The sequence below is a fragment of the Gobio gobio genome (genome assembly GCF_949357685.1).
Source record: "Gobio gobio genome assembly, chromosome: 14".
Classification (NCBI taxonomy): Eukaryota; Metazoa; Chordata; class Actinopteri; order Cypriniformes; family Gobionidae; genus Gobio; species Gobio gobio.
The window spans coordinates 26,007,105-26,026,224 of record NC_137107.1 but is presented as its reverse complement, the minus strand read 5'-3'; the positions used below and the strand labels follow the sequence as shown (position 1 = coordinate 26,026,224).

At 38.0% G+C, this 19,120-nt stretch overlaps 2 protein-coding genes across 2 annotated transcripts; both read right to left on the bottom strand.

The window, feature by feature from the left end:
* Window positions 1–283: 283 nt before the first annotated feature.
* Window positions 284–4,510, bottom strand: LOC307137249 (deoxycytidine kinase 2). The gene is made up of 7 exons (XM_079834794.1): window positions 4,283–4,510; window positions 3,532–3,647; window positions 3,251–3,444; window positions 3,003–3,150; window positions 2,801–2,916; window positions 2,623–2,722; window positions 284–831 (listed from the first exon to the last, which is right to left on the bottom strand). Exons 1-7 carry the CDS (start codon window positions 4,374–4,376, stop codon window positions 805–807), a joined length of 795 nt encoding a protein of 264 aa, XP_079690920.1. The 5' UTR covers window positions 4,377–4,510; the 3' UTR covers window positions 284–804.
* Window positions 4,511–5,739: 1,229 nt separating this feature from the next.
* cd248b (CD248 molecule, endosialin b) lies at window positions 5,740–9,289 on the bottom strand. The gene has a single exon (XM_079834515.1). It carries the CDS (start codon window positions 9,116–9,118, stop codon window positions 7,082–7,084), a length of 2,037 nt encoding a protein of 678 aa, XP_079690641.1. The 5' UTR covers window positions 9,119–9,289; the 3' UTR covers window positions 5,740–7,081.
* Window positions 9,290–19,120: the final 9,831 nt, after the last annotated feature.

Here is a 19,120-nt window from a genome sequence, read left to right as displayed (position 1 = left end):
GTATGACATTTAAACCATTGTGTAAAAATTTTTAAAAATGTAGGTTTAAATGGGTACAACAGTCTGAACATGGAAAAAATTAACCTGGAAATTGGTCATAAATGATTTGCCTGCATTCACCATGAAAGCTGAAATTTATGAAACCAACCTTAATTATAATAATGAACTCAAAAGCACAGAATGAGCCAACAGGTCCTTATTAGTGGGTGAGTCAGCGTTCTGAGTTCGGGCAACTAGTCAATAAGGCAAATTGAAGAGAACTGGGCCTAAAACGGCAGAAATTAATGGTTATGAAATCTTTTTTTTATTCTAACTTTACATCCTTTCAGTGCATATTCATTTCGCCAATTAATTTACATGACATTTCTAGTTGTTGGTAATTACAGGAAAAATATATATATATATTCTATTAAAAACAAAAATCAGTTAAGAGACTGCACTTACGAAGAAAAAATTATTTAAAAAAAAATAAAAAATTTAAATGACTTTTCCAGCTTTTCTATGTATGTGGGAACCCTGTAATACTAACTTTAAAATTTCCCTTGTGTAATAGTCGTCAGACCTAATGACAAAACTTATATAAATATTAATGGTTTACATTTTTTACTATACATGTTGTTTGTGCCAAAAATGTCCTGCATTCTACATTTGATTTTCTGTCCGGTTTCAGTTTCCATTAAAGTAGTTCAAATCTTTATTGGGGGTAAAAAATAGGTTTAATTACAAGCAAATTCATATATGTACAGCAAGCTATATGTTTTAAAAAAGCTAAAAAAAAATTATACATTAATGATTCCAAAATATCTACAAGGTGCTCAGGAACTCCTTCACCTGAAAAGAAGAACAAAACAAAAAAAAAAACAGTCAAATCATGTCAGAACATGGCAAATCTAAAACACTTTTCTGTTAGGCCTGTTCCACACTGGACGAGTAAGCAGCGCATTTTTTGGGCACCCATGTTAAATGGATAGTTCATCCAAAAATCATTTACTCACCCTTAAGTTGTTCCAAACCTATACTAGGAAGATATTTTGAAGAATGTTTGTAACCAAACAATTGTGGGGCACCATAGACTGGGTAAACCCAGCTTGATCTGCCGGCGAATTGATTTCGCCCTGCAACTCAGTCTGGAAACCTGTACATTAATTTCTACTGCTTCTGTTACACTTTCGAGGGGGCGAGCGACAATAAATTGTCTCCATTGACTTTGTATTGCGTGAGGCTGCCTCCTTGTCATTTCGGACTTATAACAAAAAACAGAACAATGTATAAAAGCTGATATGTGACAAAGTGTATAGCAAACAAGCTAAACAAAATCCAGAACCAAAAACCCAGAAGTTTTTATAAGCTGTTTAAGGACAAAAAAGTGGATACAGGCCATTGTGACAGAGTGCGACGCGTTTTATTACACTGAGAACTACACCGACTGGAGGGGAACGTGATCAGCGACAGTAAATATAATATATAAAACGGACATTTGGATATTTGACTTAACAGTGACAAAATGTTTACTGCACACATACACATATTGAGGCATACTGAGTGTAAGGATTCCAAAATGTACCCTTTCTTCCTGCTGAAGCTTCACTTCGTATTGCCTGTCTCCACTTTTGCTGTACACCTTGTCACATTAGCTTTTAGACATTGTTCTGTTTTTTTGTTATAAGTCCGAAATAGCAAGGATTGTGCCCCCCCCCCCCCCAGTGTGGGCGTGTCCTAAATACGCTCTGCCTCTATGGGTCGTTGCCCGTTGATCACGCCTCTTGTGGTCTGATTGGTTGAAGGACTATCCAATTGCATACAGTCATTTGAATTATGCTAATTTATCACACCTCTTATGGTCTGATTGGTTGAAGCCCCACAACTGTTTGGTTACAAACATTCTTCAAAATATCTTCCTTTGTGTTTAGCAGAACAAAGCAATTTATACAGGTTTAAAAACAAATTGAGGGCACGTAAATGACAATTTGAATTTGTGTGTGAACTGTCCCCTAGCAAGTGAGTGCAGAAGCGGTAGTGCAGTGATCGTTCCGGCGGCGAGTTTATTTTTGCTGCACCGCTCGTGCAGAATTAAAGCCACAGTGCATTGAGTTAACACAAAAAATAAAAAATGTCACCCTAAAATCATATAAGTGAGGTGTTCCATGGTTCACTATGAGACATTCACTGCTATGAAAAAAAAAAATACACAAAAACACATTGCCAGAAGTCTTGGCCCAAACTATAAAGGCCTGTTTAAATTATTACAACTTGAGGTATATCTTAACTTAAGATTACTTTTATCATGTAAACTGCATATATACAGCATGTCATATGCATGTGTGTGAGACAGTAGGAGAGGAACACTGTTGCATCGCAGCAGAGTATGCTGCCTATCATAAATCAAAGTATGTGACAGACAGTGGTCGGAGGAGAACACCTGAAAAAACGTGACAGAATGGACGATACTCGTCTGTATTTGCAGTACACAAGCCGTGGTTCAGCTGCACGCGACAAACATTACCAGTGTGAAAGCACAACGGGTGTGTGCTGCTCCCGCTCTGCTTGCGCATCCAGCGTGAAACAGGCGTAAGAGGCAAAACTCTCAATGTGGCATTTGTCCACAGACCCAAATATACGTACCTTGTCAATTACACCTTCTTGCTTTATTCTGTCATTTTTAAAATCATCATTAACATCCAGGACCAGTATTGGCAGATCTTTAAGATACTCAAAATCCAACCTGTATATGACAAGATATCCATTAAGATAACTGATCAATGAAAACAGCCGAAATAAAAAGTTTTTTGTTTTCACTAACTTTGTTGTTCGGTTGTACAGCCAACACTCGTGCTTATAATGCAGCTTCTCCAGGTAGTCCAGTGGAATCCCCTGTTCCTCCTCTCGCCCCCGGAACTGAAGACGCTGCATACACCTCTGCAGATCATGCGTTTAATCAATGAATCAGATTAGATTTACATCACTTTTTGTATCCATTCGACAGGCAAGGAGCTGCTAGATACCTCAGGATCAGCACGAAGATAGATCATGGCGTCCAGCTCAATCTGGGACTCAAACTGAGTGAGGAGCCACGAATGCCAGTCTTGGTAGATGGCCCACTCAGTCTCATTCAGATCTCCAGACTCAAAGAGGTTGGAGGCAAACACATATCTGGAGGATTAAAAGCATCAAAAACACTTTTCAGTTCAATACCATTTTGCATTTGTCTTATTTATTTTCTAATACATTGAAAGAAGCTGTTTGTATGTACCGATCACTATAGACAGAGCGCTCAAAGAACTGGACCGGTTGCTCTGCCTGCTGAAGTTTGGCAGATGGAGGCTGAAGCTGTGAACGGACACGACTCAGGCAGGCGTAGGTCTGGAAAGTGTAAGACCAGCGACTGGGCTTGTCGTATAACATCTGCAGCAGGTTGCCTCCACTCTTCTGGGACGTGCTGAGCTCCTACAAGATTGGAAGGGGATGCATTATTGAAAGATTGAGTTTGAAGACACTTCATAATAAAATTTCTTGTATACAGGCATACTGTACCTCATACTCGTTCTCTGTGGTCTGTACATTGCACCATTTCCCAATGGGCTCTGGTATGACCTCCCATTCCTCTGACGCCCGCTCCAACAAGCGCACAAAAGTTGACTTCCCTGCCGCTGTTGTACAGACATAAATGTTTTAGAATTCACAACACCAGAATAAACATTTATAATTTGTGTTGTCTTATAATTATAAAAAAATAAAAACATTTCCCTAGATGTTTATATATTTGTATTAATTGCCAGAAGAATACTTAAACCAAATATTATAGCAGTAAGACATTTTATTAAAACATTATGCTATTATGATATATATATATATATATATATATATATATATATATATATATATATATATATATATATATATATATATATATTAACTATAGCCTGGCTGTCATGGTTCAGCAGCAGCAACACCTCTTAGTTGTCAACCGTTCTTTTATTAATATGTATCAACAAGTTATAGGTTGTTGTTTTTTATGCTATGACCTAACATATGGAAAGTTTGACGAAATATTTCAAAACATTTCAGTCATAGTCGATGGTTGTGAAGCCTCACTCTATGAAAAAGATATCGTTACAGTATTTGGCGCCAACAGAACTAACTACTGTATATAACAATACAAGAAAGCTCTCGTGCATATTACAGGTTCATTTAATAAGTACATTTTAAAAAACGAAGCTGCTAACAGCACTTACATAATATATTAAGTACATTCTATTTAATGTATATTATTAAAGCAACTTACCAATGTTTCCCTCTATTGAGATCTTCAATGCCCTTTTTTCGAAACTGAGGTCAACGTCGACGCTTGAACAAAATCTCTTGGGAGGAGTAGCCATTATCGTATAAAATACATATATAAAAAACAAACCAGGTGATATATTATTAGACCAGCTTGAAAGTCTCTGCGCGCGCTTAAACCATTTGAAATTCGCGGCAAGCCTTTCCTTCTTCACATGGCCAGAGACCCCGCGTGGGCTCTAGTACTCGTTGTGTGATTGGCCAAGCCCACAGAAGCCGCTGTTTCATTGGTTGACGTTTACAGTGTGCTCAGCTGCGCGGCTGCCTTCCTTCCCTGATGTTTCCTGTTGTATATCTAGTAAACAGACAACTAGTAAATGCGAGACAACGTAAACCTTTCAGACCTTTAAATTATGCAAACCTGTATTCAAATGGTAAGTGATCGCAGATGTGGACAGAGAAATCCACATTTTAGATAAATTATATATTTTAGATAGATACATTTATATGGTAATTATTCACCGACACATTATTAAAAGTATGAAAACATTATAAATATAGAAATTCATTAAACGTTTTTTTAAAAGCTTTAAAGATGCTGGAGCTAACTAGTGTCCTGTTAAGATGTAAACATTTACAAAAAAAAGCAAAGGAATTGAATACTATTTTAAAACGTACTATTAGGATATCTAAATGTGATATCAGTGTGGCCAGTAGAGGGCAGCATGTGACAATGGTAACGGGAATGTCAACAAGCTAATGTTTTCCCGCACATTTTTTAACAAAGTGAAATAAGTGATACTTTCAATTGTTAGGTTTTTATCTATCACGTACAAAACGAAGCAGTGTATAGTCTCTATAGCTTTCAGGTAAAACGAGTGTCAGTCAATGGCACTAACAGTTGTTTGTGAGTTTAGACTATTGTAGTGTAATAGCTCGAATAATTTGCTTTATTACCAGTTTCTTCGAATGTATTCAAAAGCAGTTTAATTCTTTCTGGAATGCGTTTTTGTAATTGCTAATTTGAATGTCTGTTTAGTGTTTAGTAGAACAGTGTTGTGATAGCGATGTATCAACATATCATGGAGACAAATGTGCTACGACAATCATTTAGTAAGTTTTAGTATCCACATAAAATGTATACACAAAAATATGTACGATATGAGTTGCATATGTAATTTTTATAGATAAGCGCATAAGTACTGGTTCATACGACGAGGTGGCCGAGTGGTTAAGGCGATGGACTGCTAATCCATTGTGCTCTGCACGCGTGGGTTCGAATCCCATCCTCGTCGAAATTTATGTTTTTCAGGCGTTTATTTCCGGGTGTCCATATTTTGATATCCCAGGCGATTTTCATGTACTTTTTATCACACCAGAAAACATTAAATACTGTTTCTTTGTTCTTGTAATTTCATGTATAAATGTTTTTAAAATGAAAACTCAAATTTTCTTAGTAACATTTATTCTTTAGTTTCTTTTCCTTAAGATTTTGCCGCCAATCAGCTTAAAGCAATTCCTAGTTTCCCATAGACCAAATGTAGACAGAAATACATTATTTAACCGTTAATGACAGATTTTTAAATACATTCAGACAAACATTTCAGCTGATCATCAAGTCAGTCATTATATAATAATGATCCTGCTAACTCCACATATGACATCAACAATCCTAATGTAGTAAACAAACTGACCCTGATTTAGCTTTCATGCTTTTGCTGCTCCGAAATGGCTCATAGCACTTCTACAAAAATGTTAAGTGTCAAAATTAATCTTGGGTGCACATGGTTAGGCTGAAAAACTGTACCATAACGTAGTGCAATTTCAGCTTTATTAAAATCACGTTAGTTTGTAGAAGACAATAACTCCGATGTCATACAGTGACAGCTACTGGGATGACTGTGCCTGTACAACACAAAATGGCCAAGCTGCTATCACTGTCACAGCAGGCGTGAATTAGAATTTGGATGCTCAAAGTAATAATACAATTTTATTAGTGACAGCAAGAAACATTTATTTTAACACAAGAGAAAAGTGGGATACAGTGAACAAATGTTTGTTATTATAGATGTGATATATACTATTATGGAATAATAGCAACAACAAAAAATATTTATATTTATTCTTTTATTTAATTTAGTATTTCACTGATGATGTGTTTTTGTTTCTTTAGTTTCATGACTGTTGCTGATCTGTTCTATTTTCCTGTGACACTTTTCCTTTTTTCTGTTTTAATAGTCAAAATAAAAGTAACATGGGCATCTCCAGTATTACTGTATGTCTGATCCAAATGCCACAATTTTATAGTTATTAGTCAAATGACTTGTGCTGGATAAAATTAAGTGATATTAACTGTAAGTTAAACTGATGTTTAATCTCTTATGTAAATGTCAATGATTGAAAACAGTTGTCTGGAGAAACAGTTGTAGTTACATACCTCACTGTTTGGGGGTGCTGTAGCATAAACTGAATGGAACAAATACATTTTTATTTGCTCTTGTAGGCGTCATACAAATTCTCATTCATTGTATTATATGAAAAATGGATGCATGCTAAAATCTGTTTGCTATTTACCACTTTCCATAGAATGTCTCTTTTCCACTTCCATTAAGAATTGCTTTTTTATTAATTGTCTAAAACAATGTCTGAAAGTTAAATTGTGCATCTAAATGACCATTTTGCCCTTATATCCCACAGGATCCTACCGAATACCAAAGTGTCAATATGATCACAACAAAACAGCTTGACGAAGTCCAGGGCCATTGCTGCTTTTTTTAATAAAAAAATGTTAACTGTAAATTACTCAAGCTCGGGATTTAGATGTGCTTGCCTTTTCAGGCTTGGAGGTGGTGGTCCAGCGGTAGCAGTCTGTCACGCTTTTGCTCCGTGGCTCTACAGCACAACTTGTGCAATAAACAATGCCTAATGCTAACATGACCACAATAAAAACGCATAGTGGTACCAGCAGTGCCACAAGCAGCCAGCTTTTGTCGTGTTTCTTTCTGTCACCTGGACGCTGTTCCGTTCCTGATTTATCCTCTGGTATTTGTGAAGTTTCAGGAGTGAGCATGACAAAATCCCATTTTCTCTTAGGCACAGATGTTGAAGACATCGAGGGCCCTTTGTCTCCTGAAGTCCTTACATCTACTGTGTCACCAGTTCCTATTGATATATCCTCATCATGTGCATCCTCTTCATTTGAATCGGCTGAAGGTGTAGTATCTATCAATAAGTTGGATGAAGGTGAATTTGAGGATGCATGCTCATTTAAATCAGGTTCCTGTGTAGATTCATCGCCTTCCTGGGTCTTCTCCGTAAACCAGCTCAGGTAAGTCGGATGCCACTCCATGCTTGGGGAATCCGTTAGCCACTCCAGAGGGCTGGCATCTGTCACCAGTTCAGGCAAGCTGGGGTCATTCAGAGTCGCATCAGCTGATTCGACCATCAAGTGCTCATCTTCTTTGACTGGCCGACAGTCGTAGTTGTCCTCTTGCAAAATATAACCCTCCTCACAAAGACACTCAAATCCACCTTCGTAATTTCTGCACACCTGATCACAAATGTCTGGAGTTGTACACTCATCGATATCTTTGCATTGATCTGGATCTTCTCTGAGTGGAGAGAATCCCTCGTAGCAGCGGCACGAGTAGGAACCAGGCACGTTCTCGCACAAATGAACGCACTTTCCTTCCATGCATTCATCTACGTCCAGGCATTCTCCAAACTCAGACGGAAGGTAGCCCTCGTAACATCTACACTCGAATGTACCAGGTGCATTGACACATTCCTGCGGACATGGTTTCTGCAAGCACTCATCTATATCAAGACAACTCTGACCATCACCTGACAGGAGGTACCCATCGGGGCACTTGCAGCGGTGTCCCTGAGGAGTGGACTCGCACTCAAACTCGCAGTTGGCACTGTGGCAGGGGTCCGAGAGCTGGCAGGTCTTTCCATCTTCTCCCAGAACATAATTCTCAGAGCACTCACAGTAGTAATCTGCATCCGAATTCAAGCAGTAGTGCTCGCATCCTCCATTGTCCTGTTCGCACCAGTCCCTCGGAGTGTTCAAGCAGAGCGGTGCATCCTTCGACCAGCCAATGCTCCCGTCCTCCCTCAGCATGCACAGAACTGACTGTTCTTCCTTCTCGTTGTCAGGACAAGGAAGAGTTGCCACAGAGCCAAAGGGGATGTGAGTAAGAGTAGTACTTGCCAGTTCAAATGGAGTGGTGTACAGTGCAGGACCCCCTCCTTCTTTTTGAAGAGCTGGGCACATCCCTTGGTAGGTGTAGCGGCAGAGGAACCCTTCCACGGCCACTGCACAAGACCCATCAAGCCATTTGAAGTTGTACTGGTCGTTGCCACTTTTGTCAGCCGTGTTGTAGGTAATGACCACACAACGATGAGCAGCACAAGCACTGGGCAAGTCATCACGTTGCCAGTTTGTATACTGCGTTTCCTGATCCCCAGCGATCCAGGTAAAGCCCCTCAAAGGACGCGTGGCTGAGCACTGCCGAGGCTGACGCTGAAGGCCAATCCACAGCCTGATTCTGGGACGGGAGCCACGTCTAACCCCAGACGATAGGAGGTCATGGATCAAAGAAGCTTCTTCTGGTCCTTTCATAGTAGCCAGGTTCCCCCCTTTATCCTTGCAGCTCCTCCAGGACTCCCGGAACGTCTTGCGCTGGAGATGAATAGAATAGCATCCCTGAGCATTGCACACGCCATCCTGCTCCTGCAAGCTTTGTCCCATGACTCCCTTTGACCAGTACAAATATAGAAGACCGAAGAAAAGAAAGGGATATGCAGCACAGCATTTTCTAACAGTCCTGATTCCCATAACTGGGGTTTTTTTTCTGCAGCTGAGATAATTCTTGTTTCGTCTGTATTTCTTACTTGTCTGCAGTTTTTTTCCCCCTCTGACTAAATGTTTAAATTTACCTATGAGCTCTTTCAAACTTCTGGTCACTATGCTTAAAGAGATGACTTTTGTCTGCAGTCTGTCTGCAGCAGAGAGACAGAGAAGGAGGTTACAGACGTTTGTTATTAGAAGAGGGGGCGGGTAATGAGTGTGCCGAGCGGTGGGGGGAGATTCGGCCTGTGGCTTTCCCTTGTGCCGTATGGTTTTCATAAGTCTGTTTAAGGAAACAGTCTGTGACCCTGCCAACAAGTCCTCCCCCAGACCCCCAGCCCCCCCATCTCCACACCCCCCTCCCCCCATCCGCCACTCACTCATCCAATCACTACAACAATCACCATCACAAATCCATCCATCCATCCAACCTGAATACTTTGTCCTGGGTCATCCTGATCAGATTTTCTCATTTTTTCCATTCTTGTATGGTTCCTTTTTGAACAGCTGCTCAGACTGTTTTTCCTTTTGATTTTAAATGAATTTAGCGATTACATTTTAAGTAATGGTTTAAAAATATTCTTAATTTGTACAGCCTATTCGCTCTCATCACAGTCTTTTACACAATGAAAAGCAACCAACCCTTAGAGAATATGCAGGTTTCATTTAATGTCACCTAAGAAAGGGTTATTCATGTGAAGTTAAAGAGGAGATGGTTTGATGGCAAATGTTTTTGAGCGTAATATTTTTCTTGACTGACCATTGTAAAAAATTTGAAAATGGCTTGACTACAAAAAATGAAAATCTTGTCTAGTCTTGTTTTCTTGTGATCAATAATTAATTTTCTCATGATCTCAACAACAAACGTTTTCTTGCATACGTAAGTAAGTATGTTGCTCACTATTCATCTGTCACACATTCTATAACCATGCAAATAAAAAATATATTTCTATATCATGAATGAGTCATTTTTATTTCAATGCAATATAGTGCTTAAAATGTTTTTTTTACCTCAAGACCAAGGGAAAACAACGTTAAAAATTCTCAAGATCTCAAGACAATTAGGTCATGATCATGCCAGATCATGATAGAAAAAATATGGCCTCTTAAAGCTTCCATATTAAACTAATAAACATAATAAAAGCAGAGTTCGAATTGCTATTGGACTGAATCACGGTTGAAAGGAGATGTTTAAAAAAACATGAGAATATGTAGGTTCTCACAGTGGTCACTGCCGCCTTCTCAATTGCATGGAGCCACTAAACCACATAGGTTCATGGCTTCCTCCTTCAAGACAAGAGAGAAGTGTTTGTTGAAGACCACAACCTAATGTTCTCCAATTTGAACTCAGACCCTCATGAGATGCTGACACACTCAGTTGTCGATATGTTTTTTTAATTTATTTTTGAGACATTGATCCACAGTGAGCACATGAATATCAGATATTGCTATCAGTAACCTTCACCAGCACAGATGTTAGCGGTTCAACAGTCAGGCAACTTATACATTTTCATACATGTCATCTCAGTTTCAATTACAGTACTCCACTTGGAATAACCCCACTCTTTGTCCCCACATACTCTCTTCCATTTATTTCTCTGAAGTCTAAACCAAATAATAAACCTTTCTGAAATCCATCCCAAAAATCTCACTTACCTATTCCAATCTAAACAAGCCTGTCCAAGTGTAGACTTTCTAACTCAAACATACTTGACCAAAGTAAAATTCCCAAATACTTCATCATGTATGGATAAAATAACAGAATAACAATTGACACGGAAGAGACAAAAGAAGCACCACAGATGAATTCTGTAAAAACGTGGATGAATTCTTTCTATGAGAAAAGGGAAATTCAGCAAAAGAGGTACATTTTGGTTTTGTTTACATAACCATCCAGACACTAATCTACATGGGCCATTTTTTTCTCCTCAAAATTCTCCAGATGTTGAAGCACTCTCTAGTCTGAGGACACATCTGCCAGCATTTCCACATTAAACATTGAGATTTGCACCTTTGCCTGTGCAAGATAAGGCTTCCTGAATGGAGATCAGAAAGACTGGTTTCAGCTTGGAACCTTTTTTATGACAAGCGCATTGAAACTGATTCAGCTGAACAATTTTTTCCACCACTTTGAGAAACGACTGTCAGTAAAACAGACCGATTGCATGGCCAAATTCACTTAATTTCAGCAGTCATATATGTACAGTTTGAAGTTCACACAGAAGTTCATACGGTCAATTGAGAACCTTTTTGTATATAGTTTTGTTTGTAGAATATAATATCTTTATGCACCCTTACAAGCTATAGGTAAAACTACATTAAAGTGATAACGTGATGATAACAGCCATAGAAGTTCAAGGGCCAATTCAGTGTGTGCACAGCTTTCGGACAGGCCTGCTATGGTCAGTCCACAAAGGAAACACTAATTTCAGATTGGCTCTCTCCCCTGACTATGATTTCAACACAAATAAATAATAGTCATGCTTGTTGCAAAGGGTCTATTCCTGACATCTAAAAGCAGAGTGCAGACTAGAGATTTTTATCATGTAAATACAACCTCAGCAGAATCTATATATAGAAGATTTATGCTTTCTCTCTATTAGACCTATATGGCTTTCATTGATTTAAGCCTATAAGGGAAACCTTTGAAACACAACACATTTACATTTCTTTGGTGACACCCTACGTTTTGATGCTGTGAACATTTCCTGCATTTTCTTTCAGATGTATCCCTTTTTCCTGATGAATAACATACAATTTAAAAAATAATTAACTTTTTGTAATTATGCCTACATTATTGTTAGGCCTATTTTATGTCTAAGTAGGCTACACTACAAACAATATCAAATATCAATACTTGCATTATCAAAAAATGAATAAATACTAAATGATGGTGCTTTGCAGGATGAATATTAAAGGAAAAGTTGACCCAAACTAAAAAATCCTCTCAATAGACCCTTTTCACATTTCCGGGTTTCTCAGAGCGGAAGTCGTCATTGTTGGGTTAAATTGTATAGCGGTGAATGAGAGTACATTAAATATATTTTTTGCGTCCCCATTTGTTCAAAAAGCAACAAAAAAAACATTCACAATAGTGATTTCACAACTTTCAAAAAGAGGGAAAAAAATGGAGTGAGATTGATAACGGCATTGAAAAGAGAAAGATGTTAATTTTTACCATCACTCCCATAGACACTGTATTAGAAACACCCTCACAGCAGCGGTAACTTGTTTTTTGTCATTTGATGCAAAAGTAATATAATACAATGTTTTAGTGTTATAAATGTACATAGGCTGTGCGATATTGAAGAAAAATGCGATATACAATACCCTGTTAAATAATGCGATTTGCGATATGATATTGCTTTAAGTGTGTAAAATCTATATCAATTATATAAAACAATTATTTAAAAACTGAAAATGATACCATTTAGGTGTTTCACATTCTTTCTGGGAAAAGAAAGCATCGCTACAACTTCTGAAAGTGACCAGCAGTGTTTTAGCAAAAATGAATGTCACAAATCTGACAATATAATTTTAACATCAATGTAAACAAACAAAAAATGTAATGCCAATATCTAAATTCCAAAAACTCTTTGCTTGACTTGGTAATATATAGTTATATCAACCTAAAACTTAACATCAAGAACATGCAGGTAAACAAAGACACCTGAACTAGGGGTGGACGATTATTCTTGTTATTTTAATTGATCTTTTTTAATAATAAGAACTAAAAACAGTAGTCTTCACATTAATTAAATATACACTGATACATAATAAAGCTACAAAGGTTATTCAGCCAAGAGCACTGAGTGATTTTCTCTTTTTCTTTAGTTGTTTGACAGACAGCGGCAGGTTTACTGTATTAGCAGTAGGGATCAACCGATATGGATTTGTTTGTGCCGATGCCAATTTTTCTTCATCAGCCTTAGCCGATGACTGATACAGGCTGCCGATTTTCTTGAGCCGATATTTGGAGCCGATACTGCTTTTGCTCCCTCAATTTACATCATAAAAATGACACAATGATCATGATGACAATTTAAAATGTACAATTTAAAAAAGGAACATTTATTGAACTAAAAAAAAACAATATTTAACAAATAGTAAAAACAGGTGCGGTAGAACAAGAAAAAAAACAGTTCAGTGGTGAAAATAAATTCTGAAAATAAATATTTAAGCATAAATAAAATAATTACACTATTGCACACAGTATCAACAAGCAAGCAGCATAATAAAGTGCACACTGACTGTACTATACTTAATTTTAAAACTATTTACAACCTAGTCATTTAACGGTTACACTCTAAAAAATGCTGGGTTAAAAATAACCCAAGTTGAGTTGAATATGGACTAACCCAGCAATTGGGTTGTTTTGACCCAGCGGTTGGGTTAAATGTTTGCTTAAAACAACCCAATTGATGGGTTAGTCCATTTTCAACCCAACTTGGGTTATTTTTAACCCAGCATTTTTTAGAGTGTAGGTGCACTTAACTTAATCTCTTGTAGAGCAACACCAGCGGTAATTCAGGAAAAAATCTCCCAATGCTCCACGTGAAACTTCAGTCTTTCGACCTTTTACCATTGTGTCAATTCTCAATTGATTTTGATTAATATGCGCGAGGGAGGGAGAGCAAGACAGTCTGAAGACGGTGAGAGCTGCCTGTGGACACCTGTCTGTAAATAATGCAGGGAAAAAAATATCGGCGAACGCAGCAGCCTTGTATCGGCCGATGCCGATACACGTAAAAATCGCAAATATCGGCCCGATATATCGTTCTAACTGTGCGTTCACACCGCCGCCGGCGAGAGCATCAAACTTCGCTCTGGCCGCCCTGCCATCGACGCTGTAGAAAGATTCGTGGACGTGCTGCCGCTCTGACGTAGATCGAATGCTTGGTATTTTTTAAAACTGCATTTAAAGGGGCTGCAAAGCAAACAATCATGTTGATCTGACCACAGGTAGGGTATAACCGTATAATATAACCTCATGAAATCATTTAAATGTGTAAGTAAAAAAAAAGCAGATCGATGGAAAGAACTTAACAATTATAGTTACATGTTTGCTAACGAAATAAACCAATTAAAAGCCATTTGTGTGGTGTATAAATAATGTTGCGCGTCTTCTTATCAAACCCGCCGCACCAGCAGTGATCAACCTCTCCTTTATTTTGCTTGGGAACTAATGTGGTCGGAACCAAAGTTTCCAAGACCACGTTCTCTAGAATCATCTCAAGCGGAGCGCTACTACATTTCAATTGGTTGCCGTCGGTTGCTCATTACCATAAAGTACCATAAAGTTGACCTGATTTCAAGGAGCTCGTATAAACTGCTGCATGATATTGGAAAAAAATTACATTGTGATATTTTTTTTCCCAACGATATATATTGCGATATTGAGAGCCATCAATCCAGGCTAAAGTCAATAATTACTATTCCATGATATTAATAATTTCACTAATAAGTAGGGCTGTGCAATTAATCGAATTTCGATTTCGATTTCGATTTTGCCTCCCAACGATCACCAAAATAGTACAATCGAGAAAAAACGATTATTTTGCCTTGCGTTCTGAATGAAACGCGCACACGCACATCCGCCCCTCCCGAAGCCACAAACTCTCTCAGGTCGTGAGTCTCGTGTGCATATCATCCGCTGGAATTTAAAAACTCGGCGCGAGTAAAGATGGCAGAAGGAGGGCAGTTACAGCAGCGTTTGGTGAGCAAAAAAGGCAAAACCAACTCCGTTGTCTGGGAACAGTTTGGCTTCGAGGAATCAGAGGACGAGCAGAAACATGCTACGTGCAAGATTTGCTACATGGTAGTGGCTGCAACGCAAGGGAACATCACGAATTTGTTTAACCACTTGAAAATTAAACAGTGACCTATGACAATCTAATAAAGAAACAAAAACTGACGAGAGCAGGGGTGCCGTGTAAACGTCCTTTTTTCCCCTCATATTTTTCAAATAATTCTCTCTTTGTAAACTTTGTTCAATGCATGCGAGTGCTGCCATATTTTCGAATATGACCAGTCGTTTTCACCGTCATCACCCGGGTTTAGTGCCAGAAGACGCGAATGAGAAGCCGCGCGCGCTGTGAGAAAATGTATCTCTGTGCGCTCATCCGAGAGCGCGCACACGTCTCTCAGCGCGCAAATATTGAGTTCTCTTTCAAGTCTTGCTCTTGAACGGACAAACTCACACAAAACGTATGTCAACATGTCCATCTTGATGAGTATCCTAGCAGACATAGTCTGTGCCTTAAGTGAACTTTATACAGTCGAGAAAGACGACGCATATCCGATCCGGATTGAATAGCTTTTATAAGTTTAATAGGATTCATCTTTAATTTATAAACTCAAATATGCAATGTTATTTTACATTTGAGACATTTCTGTACCTGAAAACTAATGTTAGACGTACCTGAAAAGCATATCTAGCCGAACCATATTGTTGATCTTATTTATTTGTGATTATCATTTTTACGTGAATACTTTTATACTTTGATTTGAATATGTTATATTATTTATTTTAATAATTCAAAAAGTACAACAAATGTTACAATTTCAATTGAATTGTTGAAAGGTGTATTTTTAATAAATACAACACATTCCCAAAGTCATGTGAAATAATCGTGTTACATAATCGTGATTTCAATATTGACCAAAATAATCGTGATTATGATTTTTTCCATAATCGAGCAGCCCTACTAATAAGCAAGCTTCATTACAAGTGACAAAAAGGTCACTTAATATTTTATTCCAAAATTAGAACATTTCTGTAAACACAAAAGCAGAACACATTTAAACAGCAGCTTTACACCAACCCCCCTGATTGGTTTACAACAATATAACTTAAAATAAATATATTTTTTATAAAACAACTTATAAGCATTTTGGTTCACAATCTTTTGTTTTTAAGTCAACTTTTCTTAGCAAAAGTGCCAAAGTAAAACGGTGTGGACATCATCAAAATCATGGCACATATCTTTAGCGATTTGATACGTTATTGCGTCTGTTATTTCTTTCTGTCGTTGAGAGCCTTTCTGGTAAGGTGTCACACTGGCAAAGGCATCACAAATATTTGTTTGTTTTGGTTGACATCCAGATTTGACTTTGTATTCGTCGATAAAGAGCTTTGTGGTGCCGTTTTAAGTGATCAGACAAATTGGTGGTGTTTCCTTGTTTTGTGGCCACAACTTTATGACACTTCATGCAAAGTACCTCTTTTTGGTCAACATCCTCCTTTTTGTAGCCAAAATAGTCCCAAATAGACGATTTCGACTTTCTTTTTGGTACGAAATCCTTTTTTTGCGACGGATCCTCTTCGCGCAGTTTTAGCAGTGAATGTTGGCTGTGAGCGGTGAGCAGCGGCACAGCGAACCAATCACTGTGCTGGCACGCGGAACGTGCATGTCACCCCAGCAACAAGCCATACAACAAATTCGTGTTTACTGTGTGCTAGCCCTGGTGCTACACCATGGCATCGCATGTTCCGGCGATGTGACTATCGCTCACGTGCACATCGCGATGTCAATGTTAAAACAGAATATCGTTCAGGCCTAGCGTGAACGCACAGTAACACTAATTAGCAGGCTTTAAGACCTAATGCACGGATCCTATTGACACGCATTCGGTTTCTTTCCCCGACTGATATCGTTCCCTTAAAGTATAACCGACTGTGTTTACATGACAGGGTATCTGCAGGTTTCACCGAGTCAAATTTAAGACCTTTTTAAGATCATATTAATTAAATTTAAGGAAATTCAGAATCACAAAATGACTTGCAAAGTAAATTAATTTATTCAAATTGAACAAAGTATTAATAAACGTGCACTTCCTCATAGCTCAATCCCACCAGGATTTCACTATATATATATATATATATATATATATATATATATATATATATTTTTTTTTTTTTTTTTTTTTTTTAGGATGCCACATTTACCATATCATTATGTTAGATTCACAATAGTCACACATGGCAATAAAACAAACAAAATATATGAATCTTGTTTGGTATTACAAAAAAAGTCTGGTCCAGTGGTGTACTATCTGCCTTTACTAACTTACAATGATATCAAACAGAAACAAAGCACAAATATTTGCTTGTCCAGCCGTAACAGCAGTACATTGCACAATTATTTATTTACCTCCAACTCTCTTTGCAGAACACTATCCTTGATTCCTGTATCACCAACCATTTCCTCCTCCTTTTTTTCTGTTTTATTTTTTTCCTTTTCGCTGCAAATCAGCGCACATACCATTTCAGTTTCGCGCGAGAACTCCGTCTGACGCACGCGTGATCTCGCGTTGTTTCCTTGTTTGCGGATGGGACAGAGTTTGAGTGTGAAATCTGTGTGTGAAACCCCCTGTCGGCGATCCATCGGCGGTGTGAACACAGCAACTAATCCTTTAACAAGTTCACAAACTACTAACTGAACAGCTAGTCATTTTTCAGGTATGTTGCAGGTATGTCCGATTCTAAATGAACAAGGAACGGTTATGTTATGTTACTGTGCTATATATATATATATATATATATATATATATATATATATATATATATATATATATATATATATATATATATATATAGGCTACTTTAGGTTCTTGAGAAAAAACGATTATAAAGCATCAATACAAATCAAAAATAATAAAAAATAACTTATTTAGCCTATATGTTTTGTTTTACTGTTTTCGTCTGAATTGGTCTGTAGTTTTTTGTTGTTCTAAAAATTGTACCACTCAGTTAACAGCTACAGTGTTTAGCCCATTAAAGGCACAATTCCACATCCTACTGTAAAAGCTCCAGATTCTATATGACTAACAAAGGATTTTGTTTGTATATTTGCGTTTACCCCCAGCAGAGCATGAAGGACCCTACCCGATGTATGCACATAAGTGATGGTCCCTAAGGGAATATCCTGATGAGGAATGCTGGGAAACAGGGGTTAGTCATTTTGGAAGGGGGTGGGGGGCTTGTTTTAACATCCTGTCTCTCATTTTCTCAACACCCTACGTTGAGAGATCAGAAATCCACTAGAGATGCCTGCACTAGTAAATTTGATTTAGTAGGAATTTCTTCTAACCTTGCTAACTGTTGATGACCTTTAGCTCATGAGGTCTTCACACATACACAGGGAAAAACTGCTTTTGACTCTTGGGTGGTTTGGGATGTGCACTTTCTGTGTTTTTTTTTATTCAAATGGGTCGTTTGGACTGTTTCAAAAGGGTTTGCAGGAATATACAACTCATGTCGGTTGGTGGAGAGGAGTTTGGAAAAACTGGAAGCTTATGGGCTGTTATGTAATTCTTTTCTAATTCAGTACACAGGCCGAGCCTATATTTCATTCTGTCATCAGTTCTTCCAAGTTAGAGGTTGTAGCCAACAACGAAGGGCTACGTATACACTTTTCCTTTTATTAGTTCGAAATGAATCATCATGGTTACGTCTTTGATAAAATGTCAATATAACAAACATATGAGACCTACTGTGGAGAATAAACCAATAACTCTTCTTTTTTCACTACTTTATCCATGATAAGCTTCTCCTACTGCATCAGATTCTTAACTTTTACAAAACTCTGAACATTTGTTTTCTTCTCCCTTCCTTTTTTCTCTCCTTTATTCTTTAGACAAAACCTACCCATTTATCCTGGCCTCCTCCATCCCTCTCTGGTTTTTCAGTTGTGACTGTAGGAGGCTTTGATCTATAAAACCGTCACATGCAGGTCCTCAAGCCAGGTATGAAAGTCTGCAATGACTTCTAGTTTCTTTATTACCTCAGCCCCTCTTCTAACTGATGTGCATAGCATATGCTTGCCCCGTTGCGACTGATCTAGATAGCATCTGCTCATTCTCTCTGTAGATTTGCTTACTTAGATTGAGAAACCTTCACATTCCTCAGAGCTTTCTTCCCTACTGTGGTTGAGGTCTTTGTTGTGGAGTCTTCAGTAGGGATGCTTTATGAAAAGTATCAAATCACAG